At 46.6% G+C, this 23,346-nt stretch overlaps 1 protein-coding gene across 1 annotated transcript in view; it reads right to left on the reverse strand.

Annotated features, from left to right (window-relative positions):
- Positions 1-23,346, reverse strand: part of LOC119386412 (GATOR complex protein MIOS) — a 727,447-nt gene that overhangs the window by 350,562 nt on the left and 353,539 nt on the right. Inside the window, exon 15 of the mRNA XM_037653722.2 lies at positions 829-972. Within this exon, the coding sequence (XP_037509650.1) occupies positions 829-972 (144 nt within the window). The remainder of the gene's footprint in view (positions 1-828; positions 973-23,346) is intronic.

Raw genomic sequence — 23,346 nt, forward strand, 5'->3', positions numbered from 1 at the left:
GCAAGGCCCATGGCAGAGGACCAACCACAGGCGGGCATGGACCCGTCCGTCCTAGTCTTCCTCTAGGAAGCATAATAATAAAAGGCTTACCTCATGTCTGTCGTCCAAGGGTCTTCTTAAGCGGAGGAGGATGCGGGAGAGCACATGCTCCCATTTCCTTCCCAATGAATGGGCTACACAGGCAGCGAGTGCCCCACCCCTATCCTAACTAGCCCTTCCATCCCACCGGTTGGTGCCATGTGCTACCCCTTATTTCCCTGCTCTAGGGAAAGGGCAATCGTCTCTCTCTGCAACGGAGACAACCCTTGCGGAAGAATGTGACAAGAGGTTATAAAAAAGCCCGCTGGACAAAGAGATGTTCTTTCTTGAGCCAGCGGTGGAGCCACTACCAGAAGGACATGCGAGCCGCCAACAATTTCGCACAAAAGGATTAAGCTTACCCTTTGTTTTACATAAAGCGGACTATCCCTCCTAGCAAAGTATTCGCGCTACTGCCTGGGTAGCAATGAAGTGTTATTGAGACTCGGCTGATTGCCTTATTTGCCTGAACCCTCCATACCTGCGATTGCTCACGCTAGGGCAAGGGGTTGTTGACACATGCATGGGACGTACGTCTGTGTGCGGCTGGAACCGGAGCTAGAAATTACCATCAGCCATGAATAGAGCACACCCCTTCCAGTGGAGATGGTTACAGAACCATTTATAAAGTTTTTTTGAGAACTTAGTGCTCCTCTTAAGAGAAGGTGACACTGGTATATCATCTGACCTCGACACAAACAAAAAATACCCATGCCTAAATATTATTTTGCTCAAAGTGCGTGTGCACACCTCCAGGCCATATCCCAGACGTGCCCGCCTGCGCATCTTGACCGCAATGTCTCCCGACAGCTCGTAACTGTTGTCACGATCATCCCAGCAGTGCACCAGCTTGCGGCCCTGGGTCCACACCAACTCCGACGGAGGAGACCAATTCTGCAAAAGGAAACAAATCTCATTACCATCAACATCACATTTAAACATTGTTTTTTAAATCCCTTCCAAAATGCCTACACGGGCACTTTTACATCTGAAGGAAAAAATTGTAGCGCAAAGCAACACATGGAGAGACAGAGAGGACGGGACTGGCGCTAACTTCCAACTGTGTTTATTCAAGAAACGTACGTACATATATAAGGAACACAAGAACAGCAAGAGCATGACACTCGCGATAATCAGGCACAAAGCTAAGGGGGGGATCATATCTATAAGCATTGTCAGCAGGAAATCACTTTTTTGGCGAACATTGCATAACAAGAAAGCTCCATGACTTTGGCGGTTGCACGCATGTTCTACAGATTGCAATTCTGAAACCGCTAGATAAAGGAAAAAGGACCAAAGAATAAGCAAGAAAACTTGGAGATTGTTCATAAGATTGGTTCTTACATGGCGATAACAACGGTTCTACATGAACAGAAACTAGGAAGCAATGCGTCATACGTAAAAGCGATGCTTCACTATACACCACAAATGACGAATTGCGGGCGTAACCAATCAGAAAAACCAACGAACAAAAACAAACAAGAAAAACATTTTTTTTTCTCTCTAACGTGTGCTTCTGCAAGCAGACTTGTAATGAAAACGACAACAAAACTTAAAGGTCCAATGGGCTGCGTCGAAAAATCAACAAGAAATAACGGCAACAAGACTTAAACGTGCAAAGGGGCGTCAATAAAACAGCAAAAATGAAAGTAAGATAACCCAAATGAGGTGAAAGTTAAACATGCCCTTCCAAGAAGGTCACTTCATTACTCATGAGTGTTATTGAAGGCGTGCTAATGCAGTTGTCACCGGTCTTTAAAATATAGTAGGCTTCAACTATCTCCCTTTCTGTCCTATCTAGTGCCCTCTTTAGGAAACTTGTGCGCGCAAACTCAGGTGTGCACCCGCATCTTTTGCAATGCTCGGCCAAATGCCCTCCAGAGTTGTTCTTAACAGACAGCGCGTGCTTTCTGGCCCTCTCATTGAAACATCGACCTGTTTGTCCTATGTAAACTTTATCGCAGCTGAGGGGGATCTTATATACGACATTGGTATCACATTCGGTGAAAGTAGTGTCATGGTTCTTTTCACATTTTTTGCTTTTTCTTTTTGACATCATGGAGCATACCTTCGAGAGCTTGCATGGAGCCGTGAACACGACATTGACACTGTACTTTGAGAGTGCTTTTTTCAAGTTGTGCGAGATACGGTGTACGTACGGTATAGCCATCGTGGGTTGTCGCTCACGCTCATTAGAGTCATTGTTTCCAGGACCTTTAAGCTTCTTCAGAAGGGACTCGCAAACACTTGAGACCAACAAAGCAGGGAACTTTGAAGCGTTAAGGCGGACAATTTGCAGTTGAAAACTAGCATGCATTTGATGTTGGCAGGATTTTTCTAGAGAAGCCTTCAGGCAAGTCATGGCGATACCTCTCTTAAGTTTTGAGTGGGCACTGTCAAAGGGCAACAGACTTTTCTTAGTTCTGGGATTATACATCCAGCAAATGTGCTTGTCCGTGAGGGACAGCTTTAAATCAAGGAACTGAGTGCTGTTGTCCTCTTCCATTTCCCTAGTGAACCGAAGCCCTTCACCTGCGTTGTCAAATGCCTGCTGTATGTCTGAAACAACTAGATCCGGAATAGCGCTACCTTCGCAATTTAAGATGACCAGGTAGTCATCCACATATCTGTAGGCCTTAGTCATAATAAAGTTTTTTTTTTCTTTCTAGTTCTGGAGCCAAGCGCGTGTCACCAGCTGATAAGAAGATGTCACATAACACAGGAGCCACGGACGAGCCTATGCAAATGCCCGATTTTTGTACATAGTACCGCTCGTTAAAGCTAATGGCCGTTGAGTCTAGGTAGAACTCAAGTAAGGTGATAAAGTTATCACAGCTTACCCCCGTGGCATTCCGGAACATGACTTCGCCATTTTCGTTGATTAAATCCCGCACAGCACGACACAAGCCTCTGTGAGGAATGGAATAAAAATGTTCTTCGATATCCATTGAAAACGCATGCGTGCCAGTCACTGTTCCATCAAGTAGGTCCTTGGCTATTTCTTGAGAGCTTCGCACTAGGAAAGGGTCTGTGATCTTGAGAGAACTTAGGTGCTTCTGTAGATAGTGTCCGATGAGGCCTTGCCAGGATCCTTTCTCTGTAACGGGCATTTGCATAGGCTCGTCCGTGGCTCCTGTGTTATGTGACATCTTCTTATCAGCTGGTGACACGCGCTTGGCTCCAGAACTAGAAAAATTTAACGTCACTAAGGCCTACAGATATGTGGATGACTACCAGGTCATCTTAAATTGCGAAGGTAGCGCTGTTCCGGATCTAGTTGTTTCAGACATACAGCAGGCATTTGACAACGCAGGGGAAGGGCTTCGGTTCACTAGGGAAATGGAAGAAGACAACAGCATTCAGTTCCTTGATTTAAAGCTGTCCCTCATGGACAAGCACATTTGCTGGATGTATAATCCCAGAACTAAGAAAAGTCTGTTGCCCTTTGACAGTGCCCACTCAAAACTTGTTAAGAGAGGTATTGCCATGACTTGCCTGAAGGCTTCTCTAGAAAAATCCTGCCAACATCAAATGCATGCTAGTTTTCAACTGCAAATTGTCCACCTTAACGCTTCAAAGTTCCCTGCTTTGTTGGTCTCAAGTGTTTGCGAGTCCCTTCTGAAGAAGCTTAAAGGTCCTGGAAACAATGACTCTAATGAGCGTGAGCGACAACCCACGATGGCTATACCGTACGTACACCGTATCTCGCACAACTTGAAAAAAGCACTCTCAAAGTACAGTGTCAATGTCGTGTTCACGGCTCCATGCAAGCTCTCGAAGGTATGCTCCATGATGTCAAAAAGAAAAAGCAAAAAATGTGAAAAGAACCATGACACTACTTTCACCGAATGTGATACCAATGTCGTATATAAGATCCCCCTCAGCTGCGATAAAGTTTACATAGGACAAACAGGTCGATGTTTCAATGAGAGGGCCAGAAAACACGCGCTGTCTGTTAAGAACAACTCTGGAGGGCATTTGGCCGAGCATTGCAAAAGATGCGGGTGCACACCTGAGTTTGCGCGCACAAGTTTCCTAAAGAGGGCACTAGATAGGACAGAAAGGGAGATAGTTGAAGCCTACTATATTTTAAAGACCGGTGACAACTGCATTAGCACGCCTTCAATAACACTCATGAGTAATGAAGTGACCTTCTTGGAAGAGCATGTTTAACTTTCACCTCATTTGGGTTATCTTACTTTCATTTTTGCTGTTTTATTGACGCCCCTTTGCACGTTTAAGTCTTGTTGCCGTTATTTCTTGTTGATTTTTCGACGCAGCCCATTGGACCTTTAAGTTTTGTTGTCGTTTTCATTACAATTCTGCTTGCAGAAGCACACGTTAGAGAGAAAAAAAAAATGTTTTTCTTGTTTGTTTTTTGTTCATTGGTTTTTCTGAATGGTTACGCCCGCAATTCGTCGTTTGTGATGTATACTGAAGCATCGCTTTTACGTATGACGCATTGCTTCCTAGTTACTGTTCATGTAGAACCATTGTTATCGCCATGTAAAAAAAACCGATCTTATGAACAATCTCCAAGTTTTCTTGCTTATTCTTTGGTCCTTTTTCCTTCATCTAGCGGTTTCAGAATTGCAATCTGTAGAACATGTGTGCAACCGCCAAAGTCATGGAGCTTTCTTGTTATGCAATGTTCGCCAAAAAAGTGATTTCCTGCTGACAATGCTTATAGATATGATCCCCCCCTTAGCTTTGTGCCTGATTATCGCGAGTGTCATGCCCTTGCTGTTCTTGTGTTCCTTATATATGTACGTACGTTTCTTGAATAAACACAGTTGGAAGTTAGCGCCAGTCCCGTCCTCTCTGTCTCTCCGTGTGTTGCTTTGCGCTACAATTTTTTCCTTCAGAAGTCATGAACCAACTAGCCCAACAAAACGTATTGCTAAGCACTTTTACAGTGCGGGCATCGTCAATGTAAAAAATGTCTAGTACTACAAATTTCAGACTACCAGATATCTGAGACTAACGAACAGAATATTGTCAGGTGGTCGTAATGTTGAACGTGGTAGTCGGCGTGTTCAAGATGAAGCTCTATAGTCGGGCGAACTTGTGCCCAGGGAATGAAGTGTCAAAGTGCAAGCAATGCACGCAGTACACTGATAGCGGCAAGCACTGTTGTCAATCGTCTGCAATAAAGCATGTTGGCATCTATACATGTTGCATTGAAGATTCCAGCCCCATCGATGGTGGCTGCATTAGTTCCAGAATAAACTCTATTGTACTTGTGCGCTCAAGCTTATCCGAAGATTCCAAAGTAGACTGGAAGGTTTCCAGACACTCGGGCGCAGTGTCCAAAGGCAGTGGTTATATGTGTAACGGATAGGTTACGTTAAAGGATAAAAAGAAGTGCATGTGTCAATAGATTATTTTATTCAAAATGCCTTACAGGCCCACTGAAGGGCACTGAGAAAGGAGGCATCAGTAATTGCAAGACAGAAAAAAATACGAGCAAGAAGCAAATACAAAAAAAAGCAACAAAATAAAGTTTACAAATAGCAAACTGCATCAATGTTAAACGATACTCAACGAAATCCCGCAATCAGCAAGAGGCCTCATTATCACGACCTTTGTTATGTCGTCTATCACACACTGCACATCGAGCCAGCTCGATGTGCATCAACTCGGTAAAACTTCTCCGACAGTGTCTGCCCATTCTTGGCAGCACCCACTTTTATTCAAACATGTTTATCTTTTGGAAAGCGCCAGGAGCGAGGCTGAAACACTCTTGACAGAATCAAGAAAGGCTATCACGCGTAACCAATGGCATCAGGTCACAGCGTTCAGGCTTTGATGCCAAATTAATTTTTTAAAAGTGCATCGACCCTGCTAGTTGGTGTCCAAGGTTATTAGCACATGTAAAAGGAAATCAGTCAACAATGTTGGCCCTATTCGGCTCACACTGGCCCACGCAAAGCCGGATGCCGGTGTCCTTCTTTTTGACAGACACTACAAAAGATATCCAACAGAAAGCCCCCCATTCCTCCACTATGCCGCCTGCTTGAGCCGCAGAATTTCCGTGGACACCTGTTCTCAACATGACTGATGGTAGCGCAGGCTAAAGACACGGACAAAAGAAGGCACATTTGAGACACCACAACGCTAACTTTCAACAACTGTTTTATTACCAAATCTAAAGACCTAGATTTAAAGAAATGGCCATCTTGAGTAGTAGTAGGTGCAAGATGACACGGTTAATAATGGAGGCCAGCAGGATTTCAGCGTTTGGTGACGCTTGTGTGAGCAGTCCGTCAGTGGTGTTGTCAAATAAGGAGCTGGATTATATGCGTTCGCAATAAACTGCCTTTTGAATAAGCACTATAAGAAAAATGTGTTTGATACAATGTGGTCATGTTTGCGATGTATGTGTGTAGGTTACAATTTTATGGTTGTCAGAGCTATGCACAGGTGACGTGAGACATTGAGGGAGTACATATATTAGCGGGATCAGCTGGTAATAAAAGAGTTGTTGAAAGTTAGCGTGTCTCGAAGGTGCCTTCTTGTCTTTAGCCTGCGCTACAATCCATCATCATGCAACCATACCAACGAGCCCAAATCGCCTGCTCTCAAAGTGCTGGAACGCAACTACACGGCTACTGGAATCACATGCAGCTTGCTGCAGTTGATGTGATGAGCAGAACTTTTTACATCTTGTCAGAGAACAAGTGGCTGAGTTCCTTGTGAAATCCCGCAGGCAGACAATCGGAACTGGAGCTTTTCCTCTGCATGCATTGCAATGCAGCTAACCAGTATGTGCAAGTACAGTTTGCTGATGGCATCCAATCCATGTACAGCAGTCCGCTGCTGTACAACGTACAAGAGAACGGAGATCATGCACAGCTTGTAAACAATGTCTGCAGCAAGACAGCCATCTACCATGATCGAGTAATTAAGCCAAGTAACAGCAGGTGGTAGCAATGCCCTCATACTACGAAAATGCTTTATGTAGCTGTCCTCTGTTACTATGAATACACTCAAACCCAGATATAATGAAGATGGATATAATGAATTATTGGTGTAACATAGCAAATGAAGAACACTCTTGTCATAGATACAGTGTTACGAATATACGTTTATAACAAACTTTCGGATATAAAGAAGCTGTTTTCGTGTCACATGCGATTTCGCTATAAGGACGTTTGAGTGTACCTATGATCCCGTATCTATGAGGAACGTCACAGCAACGCCTTCAATTTGCACTTTGACCTGTAGTGAGCCAGTATGTGGCACAAGAATCCGAACAGGAGAAGACGAAGACAACACAGCAAGCACGAGACGGCTGCGCCTGCTCCAGTTCGCGTCTGTCTAAATGGCTTCTGATGAAATATATAATTTGTGGACTTGCAGCATCGACGTCTGTCTGCCTGTTTCCAGAGATCACTATGCTGCAGCGTCAAGTGCCAGTCGGGACTTATAGCAGTGCCATGCCTTGCTTCGCCTCCTCTTGCACTTGCCTCACCCTCTCTGTGAATTCAGGACTGCGGCACATTACCTGAAAGTGGCCTACATTAAACAGCAGAGCTCTGGGTGGCCTTGGCACAATCTGTGCCTAGCTGTAACGTCACTGCGCCATTGCCCAGCAACGCTTCGCACACCTGCACCGGGCCTCGCAACGCTTTTCCACAGCTGCGGAGGTGCCCTGTGGAGGTGTCTCCTTGTGACTCCGCGCCGTATGCTACGTAGCGCATATAAACAATGCAGGATGAGTGTGTTTCCCTTCTTTGTCCTGCACTGTTTATTTGTGCTTAGAGTTTTATATGAACAGCATAGCATAGCCTTGTACGGTATGGTATATCAAGGGAAAGCGAAGTGTGGGTGAGCCATGGTGTAGGTGGGAGAGAAAGGAGGAGGCATAGCCTATAGCAAAGGGTGGGAAGTCAGGGAGAGGAGGAAGCAAAAGTGGAGGGGAACGCCACCAGGTCCACTGTTTTTTCAGTCTTCGCACCACTAGCCATAGCTACGCCACTTTTCTCTGGACCTTGGGCCCCGCATATGTTTGCCCTTGCAGTGTTGCCAATTGGCCAAGTGCCAAGTACACCTGCAGCGTAAGCAATGAGGCTGTATAGCTCGCAGACACCAACAGTGTCTGACGGCACTTCTGCATCAGAAGTGTACACTCATAATGACGACCGTCATGCGAATTGACCGAGCACTCACGTGAGTTTCACACATACTTCACCAAACTCCCAAAGGCATTTTAAGGTAGCTTTGTAATGCTTTGCTCTTGTGATTGCCTTGTCAAGAGTCAGTGCTACGCCATCGAAAAGCAGGCTTTCAATAATCCTGTCTGATGCGATACTGGTAATCAGTTGGCTGTCGACAGCAATGTTAGAGGATCCTTCCCATTTGCATTTCTGTGCCAGATCTTGTAAATGAGCACTCTAGAGTTCAGTGGCCTCACCGACTTGCAGCAGATGCTTTCTTAACAGGTGGTGCTCGACGAGCACATTCATAGTGGGCAGAAAGAGCCAGTGCTGCCTTGAATGGCTCCTCTGAAAAGGATGTCGCCGCCTTTGTAGGTGGTTTCTGCTTATCGGGCACAACCCGTCGTGGTTATAGTGCTTGACTGCTGATCCGAAGGCCGCAGGATCGAATCTCAGTCGTGGCAGCCACATTTCGATGGAAGTGAAATTCTAGAGGCCCGTATACTTAGACTTAGGAGTCCATTAACCCTTTGCAGTCCAAAACTTTTACCCACTCTCCAGCAGTACCGGTCCGAAACTACTTTGCCAGTTTCTGGTGCCGCGCAGAAAAACACAAACTGTGGAATAAAAACTCACACGATATTTATTTTTGCTCCTGCATTCTGCAGGCAACTCCTTTAGCAATATTTGGACAGCGCATGATACCGCTCAAAGCATTCTCCTGGGTGCAGGCTAGGATTATTTCTGTTCCCTTGTGTGTCAACAGAGGTGTTGACTCCACTCACTTCTGCCGAATCACTGTCATCAATGTCTGGTGCAACCACGTGATTCTCTTCCTCGCTAAACTCATCCTCGCTTTCGCTAAAAGCACCACCGTAAAACGCACGCGGTATAAACGTGGTCATGCTTCTCAGCGGGTAGTCTCCGTGCTGAACATAGTGCTGCACCCTAGTGTAAAACAAAGTTAACCTCAACAAACAAAGCTCACTTATTCCTCAAGAGATGGCACTTCATGTATACAAAAAAATGCACGCGACTCGCAGTGAGAAAACAGCGAAACTTAAACCACGAACACCCTTGTCAGCGGACCACTACGGCCATGTTGCATTGCGGGCGCTGCCCGACAACGGACCGTAAAGGGTTAAAGAATATCAGATGGTCAAAACTTCCAGAGCCCTACACAATGGCGTCATTCATAATCACATCGTGGTTTTGGGATGTAAAACCCCAACATATACTACATATCCTCAAGCGCAGGCAGAGCAGGTGCAACAGACCGTATGCTTCCACACCTAGACCTTATGCCATAGCGACAAAAGTTCACTTGAGCCCGAAGATTCCACACAAATGTCGAAAAGGCACTCGTTCTACTGAATAACAGGCTGCCCAGGCATTTGTAGAAAAGCAGGAGAGGGGGTCCCATCATTACAGCAACGAGCAGCTGAATCTTATCCTCGCCACCGCTTTCTCGTATTACCTACGAGGTATTAGTTGAACCCACTTATAACGATCCCAGATAAAACGATCTATCGGTTATAACAACCATATTTCGGTGGAATTACGATTTTCCTATGCTACCCAATGAAACTGCGTTCACATATAGCGAACATTTTTCAGAGTCTCCTACATTTAAAACGAACACTTCAGGTGCATACTAGCGTATTTTTCGGTGTATAAGCCACGTTTTTTTTTTCTGAATTTTTCATTGGTGCATCTTATCCAACGGTGCAGCTTATATACATTCAAAATCGGGTTGGATGCCACGGCTTGGGTGGCTTGAATACTTGGGTGGCCAGGCCGTTTGCGTCGAGCGGGCATCAATGGCGCGATTTTGTACGCGTTCTTAAAACGGACGGGGGCAGTTCGTTCTATTCAGCCGCACGCGAATGGTCAACCGTGACAGACATCACGGCCCTACGTTGACCAATCGGGTGCGGCTGGATAGAACGGACCACCTCCATCCGTTTTAAGAACGCATACAAAATCGCGCCACAAATGACGCTTCACCGTTCGCCGTCTTCTGTCATGCACAGAAGCCACATTTCAAAAGTAATTAAGATTAACGGTAACTTAACACCCTAGAAATAATGCAGCTGATGTAGTTTTGCACAGAAAAAAAATAATCAAAGAGGGGTGACAATGTGGAGGTATTCTTTAAATGATAAATTACGGAAAGCAAGTTTGGATTTCAGAGCCGCTTCCTTTTACGTCACTTCCGTCCACCATAACGCCTTCATTGCACTCGCTGTGTCGCTGCTGCTGCGCGCGTCGTGTGTGTTGTGCGTCATAGTGTAGAGCCGGTAGAGCCTCGCTAACCATGGCGCCACATGGAAAGCGAAGTCGGAGAAGCTATGACGCCAAGTTCAAGCTGCGCGCAGTTGAATTTGCTGAGGAACACAGAAACCGGGCAGCAGGGAGGCAATTTCACGTCAGTGAAAAAATAATCCGGGACTGGCGCAAGGCCCACAGCGTCCTCCGCACGAGGAAGTCAACAAAGAAAGCCAACCGCGGCAAGAAGGCACGCTTGCCGGACCTCGAGCGCAGTCTGCGCACGTGGGTGCTGCAACAGCGAGCCGAGGGAACAGGGCTGTCAACAGTGCAGCCGCGCCTGAAGGCGAAGGCTCTGGCAGCGGAGACCAATGCTACGGGATTTAATGGTGGTCCGTCGTGGTGTTTCCACTTTATGCGGCAGAATCAGCTGGTCATGAGAGCCCAGACAAAAGTGTGCCAGAAGCTGCCCGAAGACTTTAGGGCACAACTGGACAGCTCATTCGTGAGGGGGGCAGTTGCGAAGAAGAATGTCAGCCGGAGCCACATCGTCAACATGGATGAAGTGCCGCTAACATTCGACATCCCGCTTGGGAGAAGCATCGCCGAGAAAGGCCAGAAAATTGTCACGGTGAGGACAACAGGCCAAGAGAAATCCCACTTCACCGTTGTGCTGCACGGACGGCACAAAGCTGCCTCCCATGCTTTTAAGTGAAAAACCTTGCCGAAGGATATTTTCTCTCCTACAGTGGTGATTCAGGCGAACACAAAGGGTTGGATGGATGAGGGAATGATGCATGTGTGGCTTGACCGCTGTTTTTCACGTCGACCAGACGGATTCTTCCACGTGAAGCCAGGAATGCTGGTGATGGACAGTATGCAGGCGCATATCACCGACATTGTCAAGAAAAAGATCAGTTCAAAGAACTGTATGCAGTGATTATACCCAGCAGCATGACGAAGATGCTTCAGCCACTTGACATTTCTGTCAAACGCAGCTTCAAGGCAGTTCTGTGACGTTTGTGGGAAACATGGATGTCGGAGGGAGAGCACAGCTTTACAAAAATGGGGCACATGAGAGGCGCAGAGTTCGGCGAAGTGGCAAAATGGGTGAGTGAAGCTTGGGAGTCAATTTTTGAGAAGACCATGTGGCGGGCCTTCGCAAGGCCAGGTTAATCCCCTGTGCGGCCGATGGCGATGTTGAAGAGTCCAATTCGAGCGAGTCAGAGGACGACAGTGATGTGACAGCAGTACTACAACCAGAAGTAGCTGCATTGTTCGTGAGCGACTCGGAAGAAGACGACTTCGATGGCTTTGATTAAACGCCACCAAGCTATCGGAATAATAAAGGTACTTCTGAAAGTATTGTTTTTACGTAGGTTCAGAGGCGCTCACACGCGTCTGCCCACAGCTGGAAACGTGCAAAAGTGGCGGCCGCCGCAAGCATGCATTTTTGCAGTGCATTCTCACAACGCAATACTTTAATTAAGAGGTCGGTTGAGCAGGTGCGTCTTGTACACCGGTGCAACTTATGCACCAGTGCGACTTATATACGTCTTTTTCCGGAAAAACTGCCATCTTGAGAAGGGTGCAACTTATACAAGGGTGCGACTTATAAACTGGAAAATACGGTAAGCAAAAAACAAAAGATAGTAAAACAGGCCTAAAGCATGAGAGAGGCACGCGCTCACGCGTACTGTGACGTCCTAGATCAATGAGCACCACATGCAGGTTTCGGACGGTGTGTGCGAGGTCGCTCACTTTCCAGGCATTTCTTCAGTGGGAGAATGTGCCAGCAAGGGGGAAAAAAGTAGGCAGCATAAAGGCTTGAGGTCAGCTTTCGCACGGCAACCTTTTCTGACGCCGATCTCTGCAGCTACGACTGCATACGGTGAACCAAACGATGCTTTCACTTTTGTTGCATAAAAGTTCACTGCTCCCCTCAACTCATTGATGTCACAATGTGGCTTCCGTCCTTTCAGTAATGGCAGAGACCAGTCGATCAATGATTACTACATCCGCATGATTGCGGCGATGCCTTCATGGATAAGCATTGAAAAAGCGCGAAGGCGAGGTGGCAGCGCGTGCCATTATGACTTATTGCCGACAACCTGAACATCTGCAGCCATCTGCTTGGCTGCTGCACGTGTGACATAACATGTACGGATGTGCACCCTGCTGCCGTTTGCAAGTTCGCTGCATTGTGCGAGACCGCTCTAATGTGAGCGTCGCTTTGTAGCAATGAAAGTAGCTCGCTGGTGCTTGGCCACCCAAAAACGATTGACTGTGCAATTTCTTCATAGTAGCTTTATGTTTTATTAGGTGAAAGCCCAGCACGCCACTCCTCGTTGTACATAACCACCAGAGCATCGCGGATACACAAAGTGCGCGATGCTTGTAAAATGCTTGTCTTCGCTGCATTTAACAAATGAGCTACTCGCTGCACCCATGCACAAAGTGAAGCAGGCACACAGAAGGCGCGCATGCAGCAAACGGCCCGGCAGTGACGGCGTGAGCCACGCAGGTGACGCGCTGCATGCAACTCGCCAGGGAGGCTCCACGTGGCGGTACTGTGCTTCTGTGAAACTGTCAGTTCATTGCAAAGGTGATGTAATTCACTCCTGAGCACGCAGTGCAGCAAAAGGCTTAATTTGTCACCGGAAGGGTTGTGAGCAGTTTTTAATAAAAATGTGCGGAAAAAAAAACTCGCTTAGCCACTAAATGCACGCTTTTATGGGCACTCCATTTACAACGAACTACTGACATAATGACCTCTTTTAGCAGCACTTTAGAATTCGTTATAAACGGGCTCGACTGTGGTCATTGCTTCGACGTGCGTCAACTGAGTAAAACAACTTCTCCAACAATGTCTGCCCACTGTTGGCAGCACCCACTTTTAAAACTACGATATTATCTACACGAGTAATGATGTAACGGATGGCAATGAAAATAGAGATGAGAAGAAATAACTGCTAGACACAACAATTAAGTTCCATTGTAGTTTTGGTACAAAATCCCTGAAGCTTACACCATCAGCCGTATGCTGAAGAACGCATTTCACTGGGTAAAACGCCAGCAGCATTGGCACTAACGTGACCATCAGCTGACATGCTGACTATAGTTCTTCTATTAGAGGCTTTTCTAGAGTTGTTAGCAGCTGGTGCTCCCAACAGGCAAAATAAAACGTGTTCACATCCAACCACTAAGTTTCACTGCAGCTCACAATGGGCCCACTCAGTCGTATATCACTTCTGCCACTTGTAAGACTCTGCGAATGAAATACTATGGGCTACTGTCCTTCAGAAATAGGCACAGCTTACTGAGCAAAATTTATAAGTCATAAAGATTAGTTTTTACCTACTACTCAAAAACAAACACATTTCTATTGTTAGAATGTGTAAGTACTCATCTTGGTACTTCAATAGATGAGATTTTGAACTGATAACTGCACTGGGCAAAATGTAAAATTATTCCATTACAGAGTGCAGAAGCTATGGATATTATATGATTTTTGTATAATGAACAAAGTTGATGCCATTTCACTGAAATAATATTTCTGTTTTCAGTAAGATGGCTGTAACCATGGTGCACCAAAGGCATGACAAGACACTCGTGCATAACATAATATCCATTCGAAACTTGAAAAGAAAAGAACACATACAAAGATCCCTACCCCTGGTAGAAAATTAATGTATAGAAATCATGTGTCAAATAAAGATTAAATTAACATAGGCATGGTAAAATTTGTATATAAAAAAGTTGTAAACACCAGATCACCTTAAGGTCTCAGACCATGTACACCAAGGTACACCATGTATAGAAGAATATTAATGAGAACTAACAGACAATAATGCCAAGTGCACGAAAAGATGACGGGCGGCAAGTTATCTTTTCGTCCACTTTACTTTCTCGCAACCAGTTCTGCGTCAAGACGGTCCCCGAGCCTCACCAGCAACACTTGGTACTGCTCCCACTCAGCAGCGGTTTTCTGAAAATAGGTTTGATTCAAAATAGCCAAGCCATAGGGGTCGAGAGCTGAGCATGCCCTCTTCCCTTGCCGCCGATCAACATAGCAACACCATGCCAGCGGGGCACCCGCGGAGAACCCATGGGTGTATCGGTCGAACTTTCCCCCGCTGAGCCCCCCCTCTTAGCTGTGTGAGCTCCGCGGCCACCCACACGTTGCCCGTGGCGTACCTCGAGGAGGTGGGGAGGGCTATGATCAGAGGTCGCGGCTCCACCCAAGCTGGATTACATGGGCACGCAACCGGCACCTCTGTACATGAATGGATCGGAAGCTTTCCTGACCAGCCTATGAGGACCGACTTCTAAGCTGCGGCATCCATTGAGCTGGATTACAGAGGGACGCAAGCACCTCCTGCCAATGCAGCCGAGTTGCATGACTCTCTCACAAGGAATGCATTCCTATACCAAGGCCTCTGAGACGTCAGATTACAGGAGCTCACCATTCTCCCAGCCGTTCTGGCACATTTGTGTTCGCCTTGCGCGAACTGTGATGTTAATCTTCCTTCGACGTAGGCCAGTGGCAGAGTGGACGTTAATCCATTCGTGTGAATTCCAACCGAATGCCGCACCCCCAGGCAATAGATTACAGAGGCTCACCATAAACCTCCGGAGTGGCTCATCCTAGGCAGCGTACGGAAACACATCCCGCCACCGGCAGGGACCGGCGGCGAGCTCCATGCCTCGAGACACGTTCTCCTTTGACCAGCAGGTCAAGCATGAGTTTTCTACCGCATTAAAGCCTTCTTTACCGAAGGCGTTTGTCTCTTCACATACCATAACCACGTGTGTCAGCTGAAGAACAGCTGGGATTTTTCTTTTGCACAAGGGCTTGCGGCAAGGTTCAAAAGAAAAGTAGTGCTGACTCGCGCTTTGTGTTGTGTTTTCTTTTTTTTTTGCTTCCTCCCTTTAGGTTAGGTAGGTGCTTTCATAACAATAATTCCTGGGGTTTTACATGTCAAAACCAGGCCATAATTATGAGGCATGCTGTAGTGGAGGGCTCCGGAAACTTGAACCACCTGGGGTTCTTTAATATGCACCTAAATTTAAGTACATGGGTTCCTAGCATTTTTGGCTCCATTGAAAATGCGACCACCAGGGCCGGGATCGAACCCATGACCTTCGGGTCAGCAGCCAAGCATCGTAACCGATGTACCAGCGTGGCAGCATAAAACTGCGCCAGGCAGAATGAGCCAGAAATAGGGGCGAAGTGCCTATGTCAGAAATAGCCAAAGATAAAAACTTTGGAGTAAAATGGTTGCCACACTCAGCACAGAAAAAGAAAATCTTGCACAGCCAAGAGCTCTGTGTAACACTCCTTTATGTGTACAGAAAGCCAACACTTGCAGCGCAGGAATCTCCCAGCCAAATGTGTCGTTGGCGCTGCTTCTACACCTATTTGTTTTCTTTGCTAAGGTGGGACTGGATCTGTCCATCATCTTGCAAATGACAGCAGACAGCGCACTGCTGTCAATGAGCCAGTGAGCATAGAATTTAGAAAAAGGTGTGGAGCCCTCCCAACTGTTTGTGAAGAGTTGGGTGCAATTGTACTGGGACTATGTTTGGTTGCATTTCAAAATGAAACAGACATACTGTGACAGTTCAGGAAACCTCTCCGACAGAAAATGTGTTCTCGATAAACTCCCGAAGGAACCTCGAGGTGGCACTGAGGTGTCGCACGTACGTTTGGCTTCATGTGCTCAATTGCTGTCGGTGGCACTGGCTCATAGGCGACGTGCGCAATCGTGCTTCCTACAATCCAAAGTTTGAAAATGCCGCCAACCCAGCGTTTCATACAACGCCATGAGATGGCGCAACCATAGAATTTCTTAAAATACTTACTAGAGAGAGCTCTGGTGCTGCGACCGTTCAGCTGCCATGGGAACGATGGGGATTTGCTTAGTCGTGCTTTGAGCACACGTGTGGCTTGGGTTACTGTTGTGTTTTGGCATTTGTTTCTAATAAAATAATGGCTTGTTGTGAGCCTTGTGAGCTCATTTGAATTGGTGAGCCTAAGAGTGTGAAGGTGGTGAACTGGGACTGTTGAGCTTTTACTGAACTTTGTCTGGTGACAAAGCAGCGACTGGCCACACGAAAAGCAAACACATAAAACAAGCACTGTTTCCAACTGAATTTTATGGACATGAATGCGCCATTTCTGTGGGAACAGTTACAAAAAAAAAACAGAAGCGCAGGAAAACGTTTGCTGACACAAAAGCAGCAGCATTAACAATCACGAAAGAGTGTATGCTTGGGCATGTTGGTAATTCATGTTTCCCTTTTTAGGGCACAAAAGAACACGGACGGGAAGCGACGCGAACACCATATATGTATCCGCATTTTATTGCTATAGGAAGAAGCCAGACGCAAACAATGTGTGACATAATTGAAGCGGCGAAGATCGCAAGTCTGGAAGACACGTGCATTAGTGCACCTTCAATCGGTCTATCAAAGAAAGAACTGGATTTTCTAAGCAAGTCATTATATTCGAGTCTCGAATATAATGACATCCTGAAATGACCTCTTGATCTTGTAAAGAAAAAAAGCTGGTATTGCTTGTTTTGTCTGCATATCTTAACTTCCATGTACACCTGCATCTTTGCTTTTTTACATCCTGTACAATGCGCCTGCGTGTGTTGCCTTCTGTTGTAAATATATGTAGTACCACGGTGTAAAATAAAGCATATGTTGGGAGACAGCGCTGTGTCCGTGTCACTTTCCATGCTTGTTCTTTTGTGCACTAAAAAGTGAAACATTAACAATCACAGTGGCCTGCTGCACAGACCACTGCCTTCCAAGAAGCAAAGCTCCCTGTTGTCAGACAGCGCGAGCGATGCTTTCCTTACACTCCTATCTCACGCCATCTGAGCTGACTCACTGATTATGCATGCTTGCTCATCCTTCATCTTATCGACAACAGCTGGAACTTCATAGTGCACCAACACATGCTCACATGCAGTGCCAGGAAGCATTCTTTATCGTTATGTACATTATTGGCACGCTCACGTAAGTGCTCGTTTAGGCATCTGCCTGTCTGACACCACGTAACGTGCCCCACAAGACAGAAGGATCCTGTACACAACTCCCAGCACAGTCAACAAACTGTGTTCTGTGTTTGACAACACCCCATGTTTCTTTACGGGATTAGCCAGCTGGGACAACTTGTCGGGAGCACTGATGACAACCTTCCCATTAACATGTTGCCCTATTTTCTTCAGGCAATGGGGCACCGAGTGCATATATGGTGTGATGGCCACTCTGTCCCGGTTTCCAGCAGTCGTTTGTTCTGTGCCGCCATCAGTGCCCCTACATTTCCTTTTCATGCGCATTGCCTCAGCTACCGAAACAAGCAACGGGCTCGGGTGCCTTGCTTCTTCAAGACGTTTCGACTGAGCCAGAGGAGGATAGCTTCAGAGACGTGTTGGCAGGACCTCTTCAAAGCATTCGAGAAGCATGACTGTACAATAGCTCTCTTTACTGATTTACTATGAGCCGACGTGAATGGAAGAATAGGCTTCTGTTAACGATGCTCGTAACACCAGCCCGTGTGGTCCTCTGAGAAGAAAACCCCAAGTCACCACGAGTGGACTGACAAGGCACTCGCAAGACCTGCTGCGGCTGAGGCATGTGCGAATCACAATGCATCAAATAATCATCCACATATCTGAGGATCCTTAAGATAGATAATTCGCTCAGCCGCTCTTTCAACGCGCTCTCCAATTTCACTGAGAGCTGGTCACTCAGAAAAGGGGCTATGGAGGACTTGATCGAGACACCTTTTGAGTGTATATCTTCTTGTTCCATTCCACGAACCTTGACATGAGGTACAATGCTAAGAGGTCTAAGAACCGTTTAGAAGTCACACATGCGGTGTGCTGAAATGGCAACACTCCAAAATTGTCAATGCAATATTGCATGCACTTTAGCAAGTCTTTGTGGGGAAAGGAGCAACAGAGGTCCTTTATCTCACTTGAGAAAGCCCTCAACCAGATGTCCGAGTGCTGCTTCAGAAATTCAACGACTTCTCTAGAATTTCGGATTCTGAAAGGGTCATAACTGGAAAACGCTTAAGCTTATAATGTAGAAACCACCCTAGTTCATTTTGCCAGGAACTCCTTTATGATATCCCGAAAGGCACACCTTCTTTGGGTGTCTTGGCTGAAAAGAACCATGAACAGCGCTTGCCCCGTGTGTTTTCTTTTCGTAGCTGTGCTTTCTTGCTTGGTTTACCTTCAGGACAGAAAGAAATCACATCTCTGCATATCAAATCTGCAGGGATGCAACAGCAGAAATAGGATTTGGAGCAATTTTTGGAGCAGCAACATGTTGATTTTGGAGCACAAAAATCCAAATTTGGAGCAGGTTACAAAAAAAGTCACAGTTTCGCCGCAAGGGCAAAGCAATGAATGCGATAGCAAGAAACTAATGCTATACGAAGTGAGGCTCGCCAATGGATACTGTCAGTTTGAACAGCGCTCCTGTTGCAAAGGCGGCCGAAGCAGCGAAGGAAACTAGCGTGCTTCAAGTGTCGAGCTGTGACACTTGATAGTTCGCGCTCATCTTCTGTTTGTTCGTTTAGCGGCGTCCCTTGAGCTCGAGTGGCTTTCGTACGCTCCGTAACATGAGCGCGGACATCACGGTGAAAGCGTGACACATCCCTCTTCCCCTCACCACGAGAAAACCGCGCGAGCAGACAGCGTAAGAGCAAGGTTCTCCCTGCGCAAATATAATAAGAAGCGAGCGAGCTCGCCGACGCGCTCCTCGCGCCATCTCGTTGGTAATGAAGAAACGCTTATAAGCGCCTGCCGTTTCTGAGTCCTGCCATTGGTAAAGGGTGTGTATATAACGCTCGCCGTTAGCTTTCGAAGGATCTGCGCTTTCTGGCATAGTTGTTAGCGCCACGCGCTGCGGAACGATAGGTCGCTGGTTCGATTCCGCGCTTCGGAAGCATTTTTATGAATTCTTTTTCTTTGGGACTTTGATATATATATACATACTTATACATATACGGTGCATGACGGCGACGGCGACGGCAAAATTCAGCAGAGACTGTCCATATACAGTAGAACCCCGCTGATACGTTTTTGAAGGGACCGTAGGAAATAAACGTAAGAGACGGGAAACATAAGAGCCGAAAAACAGGAAAAACGGCAAAATATTTAGTGGTACAGAATTTTATTTCAATTCTTACGAGCAGCACAAAAATTGGCGCGCTCAGCCGCGATCTCGTCGATGGATAGAAACGCGGAGCTTAGGACGGCCTTATCCACAGAAATGTAATCAACGCATGTGATTTTTTTAACACCAACAGCTGTAGGCATGAAAGAACTAAGCACACGCAATCACGACCGGCGCGGCGAGTCCGACCGCGAACCGCACGCACGACCATGCGAGCTCCAACCAGCTCGAACTCCTCCCGTTCTCCGACAAATAACGATGATGATGAGTCTACGCCAACGCGATGGCAGAAGTGAATGCCAATCTCGAAGGCCTTGCTTTCGCAAGCAATTACGTCACACACGCCATGTTTGTGCAATGCAAATCTCAGAGGCTATGCTTTTGTCAATAGTAAATGCCAATCTCGAAGGCCTTGCTTTCGCGAGCAGTTACGTCATAGACGCCATCTTTGCAATTTGAATCTCGAAGGCCATGCTTTTGTTTGCATCAATTGAAAGATTCTGTTGCTTGCGCCTCTCATGCGGCTAATATTACGGTCAAACGAGGCCAAGCTGCGTGAAAATGCACCATGGCCGCTCTCTTTGGTAGTCACTCGGTCGGCTCCGGGCGCACTTCGCGACGTATCATACGGGAACGGTCCGACAGTTACGACGTAACAGCGGGGTTCCCAATACCTTGTATCCTATGGGAGCTATGCCGGGACCGGCGGAAAACGACGTAACAGCCGGGAAAACGCAGCAGTGAGGAACGTAACAGCGGGGTTCTATTGTAATTGCTATCGCAATAAAAAAAACTGAATTTTTTAGCCCGAAATCCCAGATTTGGAACAGTATAACAAAGAAGGCTTACTTTTAGATAAGAAAACAAAAATACTTAGAAACCATTCAACATCAGCTAACTCGTGCACAAAGCATGTGAACACTGCTATTTCAATAAAATAAGTGTGTTGAGCCAGCCCACAGTGCAAACAATGACTAAGTCCACATTAGCATTTGCAGGACCTGTCAAATAATTCGACAGGCACTGCAAATGCTAATGTGGACCTGGGAACCTGGCAACCAGGAAATTTGGGAGATTTGTAAAGCAGGAGCAAGTGGGGGTAGCGAAAAAAGAAAACTGGCATACGCTTTTGTCTATTGTTTCTCAAGGCCGCAGAAACGCCATACACAGCAGCTCCAAATGATTGCCAATAATTTTTTTAGACGTCAGCAATCATACTAGTACTCGTAATTACACTGCGCGTGCACGAATGAGTAATTAAGGAACAAAATGTGCTGTGTCCCTGACAGTTAGTAATAATTGCCCCTTCTAAATCTCAGCATGCTTTTCCGCAGGACACCAGTGTACTGCGGCAAAAGTGCCTTAAAAAGCGTTCTGCACGCAGTAAAACAAGCATCAGGAAATTTGAGAACTACTGTCCTTTTCTATCCGCCTCGTGCACCGGTATGGTGGCGCCACCGCTCGGCTAAGGCGGTTGTACCCTCCCCCAACCCCCCATAGGATCCCATACATTTTGAATCAAGTTTGCGATTTCGTTGCGCAAAAACAAACTAGCGCCATCTCTCGACAATACGCCACACCGACGACGTAACACTTCCTCTTGCTTCCACCGATACGCGATGCTCCTAGGTGCCCCTCTCTCCACTTTCTTTTATTTCTTTCGGTGGCCGTGAGAGCGCGCGCTGTGCACTGTGCTGTAGCGCACCCGACAAGACCGGCTCACCGGCTGGGCTCGTCGCTTTCGTCGCGTCTTCCTTGAACGTTGCAACGTTAATATTGTGTTAAGGCGATGGCCACACGTCGGACGATGAGCCCTGATTTCGTTCAGCTGCCATCTCATCAACAGCAATGTTTCAGATGCCTCAGCTGTGTACTTTTGTCCGTTGGTTGCTGGACAAGATGGCCTCCTGCAAGACCGCGTTTTTCCAAGTCAGCTGTGTGCGTAGTTCTCGGCGTCGTAGCAGATTGATGACGCGAGGACGTCAACTGGTGCTACATCGTGGGAACCACTGAAGTGACTGCAAGCTTGACGACATTGTGCCAGAATATTCTAGCGTACTGTACGCGCACGATTGTGCTACACTTAAAATACTGCGCTTGGCCTCGAGCGTCAACCTGGTACGCCTGTGTGCAACAAGTGTCTTGTTATCGTTGTTGCGTCGGTTAATATTGAATTGCAATTGGAATACCGTTTTTGCAAAGGTAAGCGAAGCTGTAAGTAGTTGTTCTGCTATATGCTCGCTACTCCACGAACATTACTTCTAGAATCGCATTTTATTTTGAGCTGCACGTACCAAAGGAGAATCTAGCATACGAGATACATTGCACGCGTGCGCATTTCCTATATAAATCTGAGTAATGCCACGCGTGCGCATTTCCTATGTAAGTCTGAGTAATGCCATGCTCAATTTAAAGCGCATGTGTTAGAGGATTGTGGCTTCAATGGTGAAAGTGATTAGATATTCCGAAATATGTGATTGCAATGCAGTTAGAACTTTCTCATATGTTAACGCAGTCTGTGAACAAAAAAAAAACGCTGTGTGAATGTTTGTTGGTCATTTGCTACAGTACTTTCACGCATTATTATGCAGCTGTGTGACGGCTGTTAAAACGATGAGCAAGTTAGATTTTGGTTTTCTTGGCCTAGTTGAGTGCTACGAGTGTTGGGCGAAGATAAAATTGCGTGTCTTTTGTGTGTTTCTTAAGCAGGCATACAGCCGTAATAGTCATTGTTGTTGTACTGTTTGGGGTGTTCAATAAAACAAGAATGCTGTTTTGTACTGCAACAATTTTTATTTCATCTGTGTTAACAGATCACGCAAACAACTTGGACACATGCACGTAAGAAACGTACGCAGTGCATCATGCGCACGCATAAAAAAACGGGCCTGTCATTTTAAAACAAATAATATAAAACAATCGACGTAACAGACGGCATGGTTGTCTAGTGGAACAGCGTCGGCAGTACAAATATCAAACCAGAATGAAACATGAATAGAAAAACAGAGAGTAACAGGCGCTTTACCCACGGCTTCTATGAGCCGCGCATATCCACCTATCGCCACCGTCCACCGTTGGTGGCGCCACCAGTACCACTGAAAGCAGCAGCGCACGAGGCGGATTGCGACAGCAACTATATGGACACTCTCGACGAGTTTTTGCCGTCATCTCCCGTATAAAGTCCCAATTGATAACATATCCCTGTGCATAGTATGTTCCACCGCGGGTAAAAGCGCGCGAATGTGGGCGACGAACGCGCTGAAGCAGATATCAAACGAGCCAGCCCATCTCCGTCGCTCGGAGGGCGTATGCAATAACACCACACCACTCGGGAAGCCTGCCATCAAAGCATAGAGGAAACGCCCCGCCCGTCTTGAACGAGCATGAAAAAACGCGAGAGGAGGGCGGGCTGTCACTCAAGTAGCAACTTTGAACTTTGATTCTAAGGCCGCGGTCGCGATCGCTGGCGCGCGCCCTATCTTGGCAGCCATCAGCGGGCGGCTCGTATATCCTGCTACGTGCTGCGCTCTCAATGCGAAGACACTGTGCAGAAAGAGCATCTTTCCCTGGAGCGGCCGTATTCTCTTACACCAACATTTTGTAGAGTTACGCGAGATCGGATACAAAAGAGTTTGCTGCC

This window comes from Rhipicephalus sanguineus, chromosome 3 (assembly GCF_013339695.2).
Source record: "Rhipicephalus sanguineus isolate Rsan-2018 chromosome 3, BIME_Rsan_1.4, whole genome shotgun sequence".
NCBI lineage: Eukaryota > Metazoa > Arthropoda > Arachnida > Ixodida > Ixodidae > Rhipicephalus > Rhipicephalus sanguineus.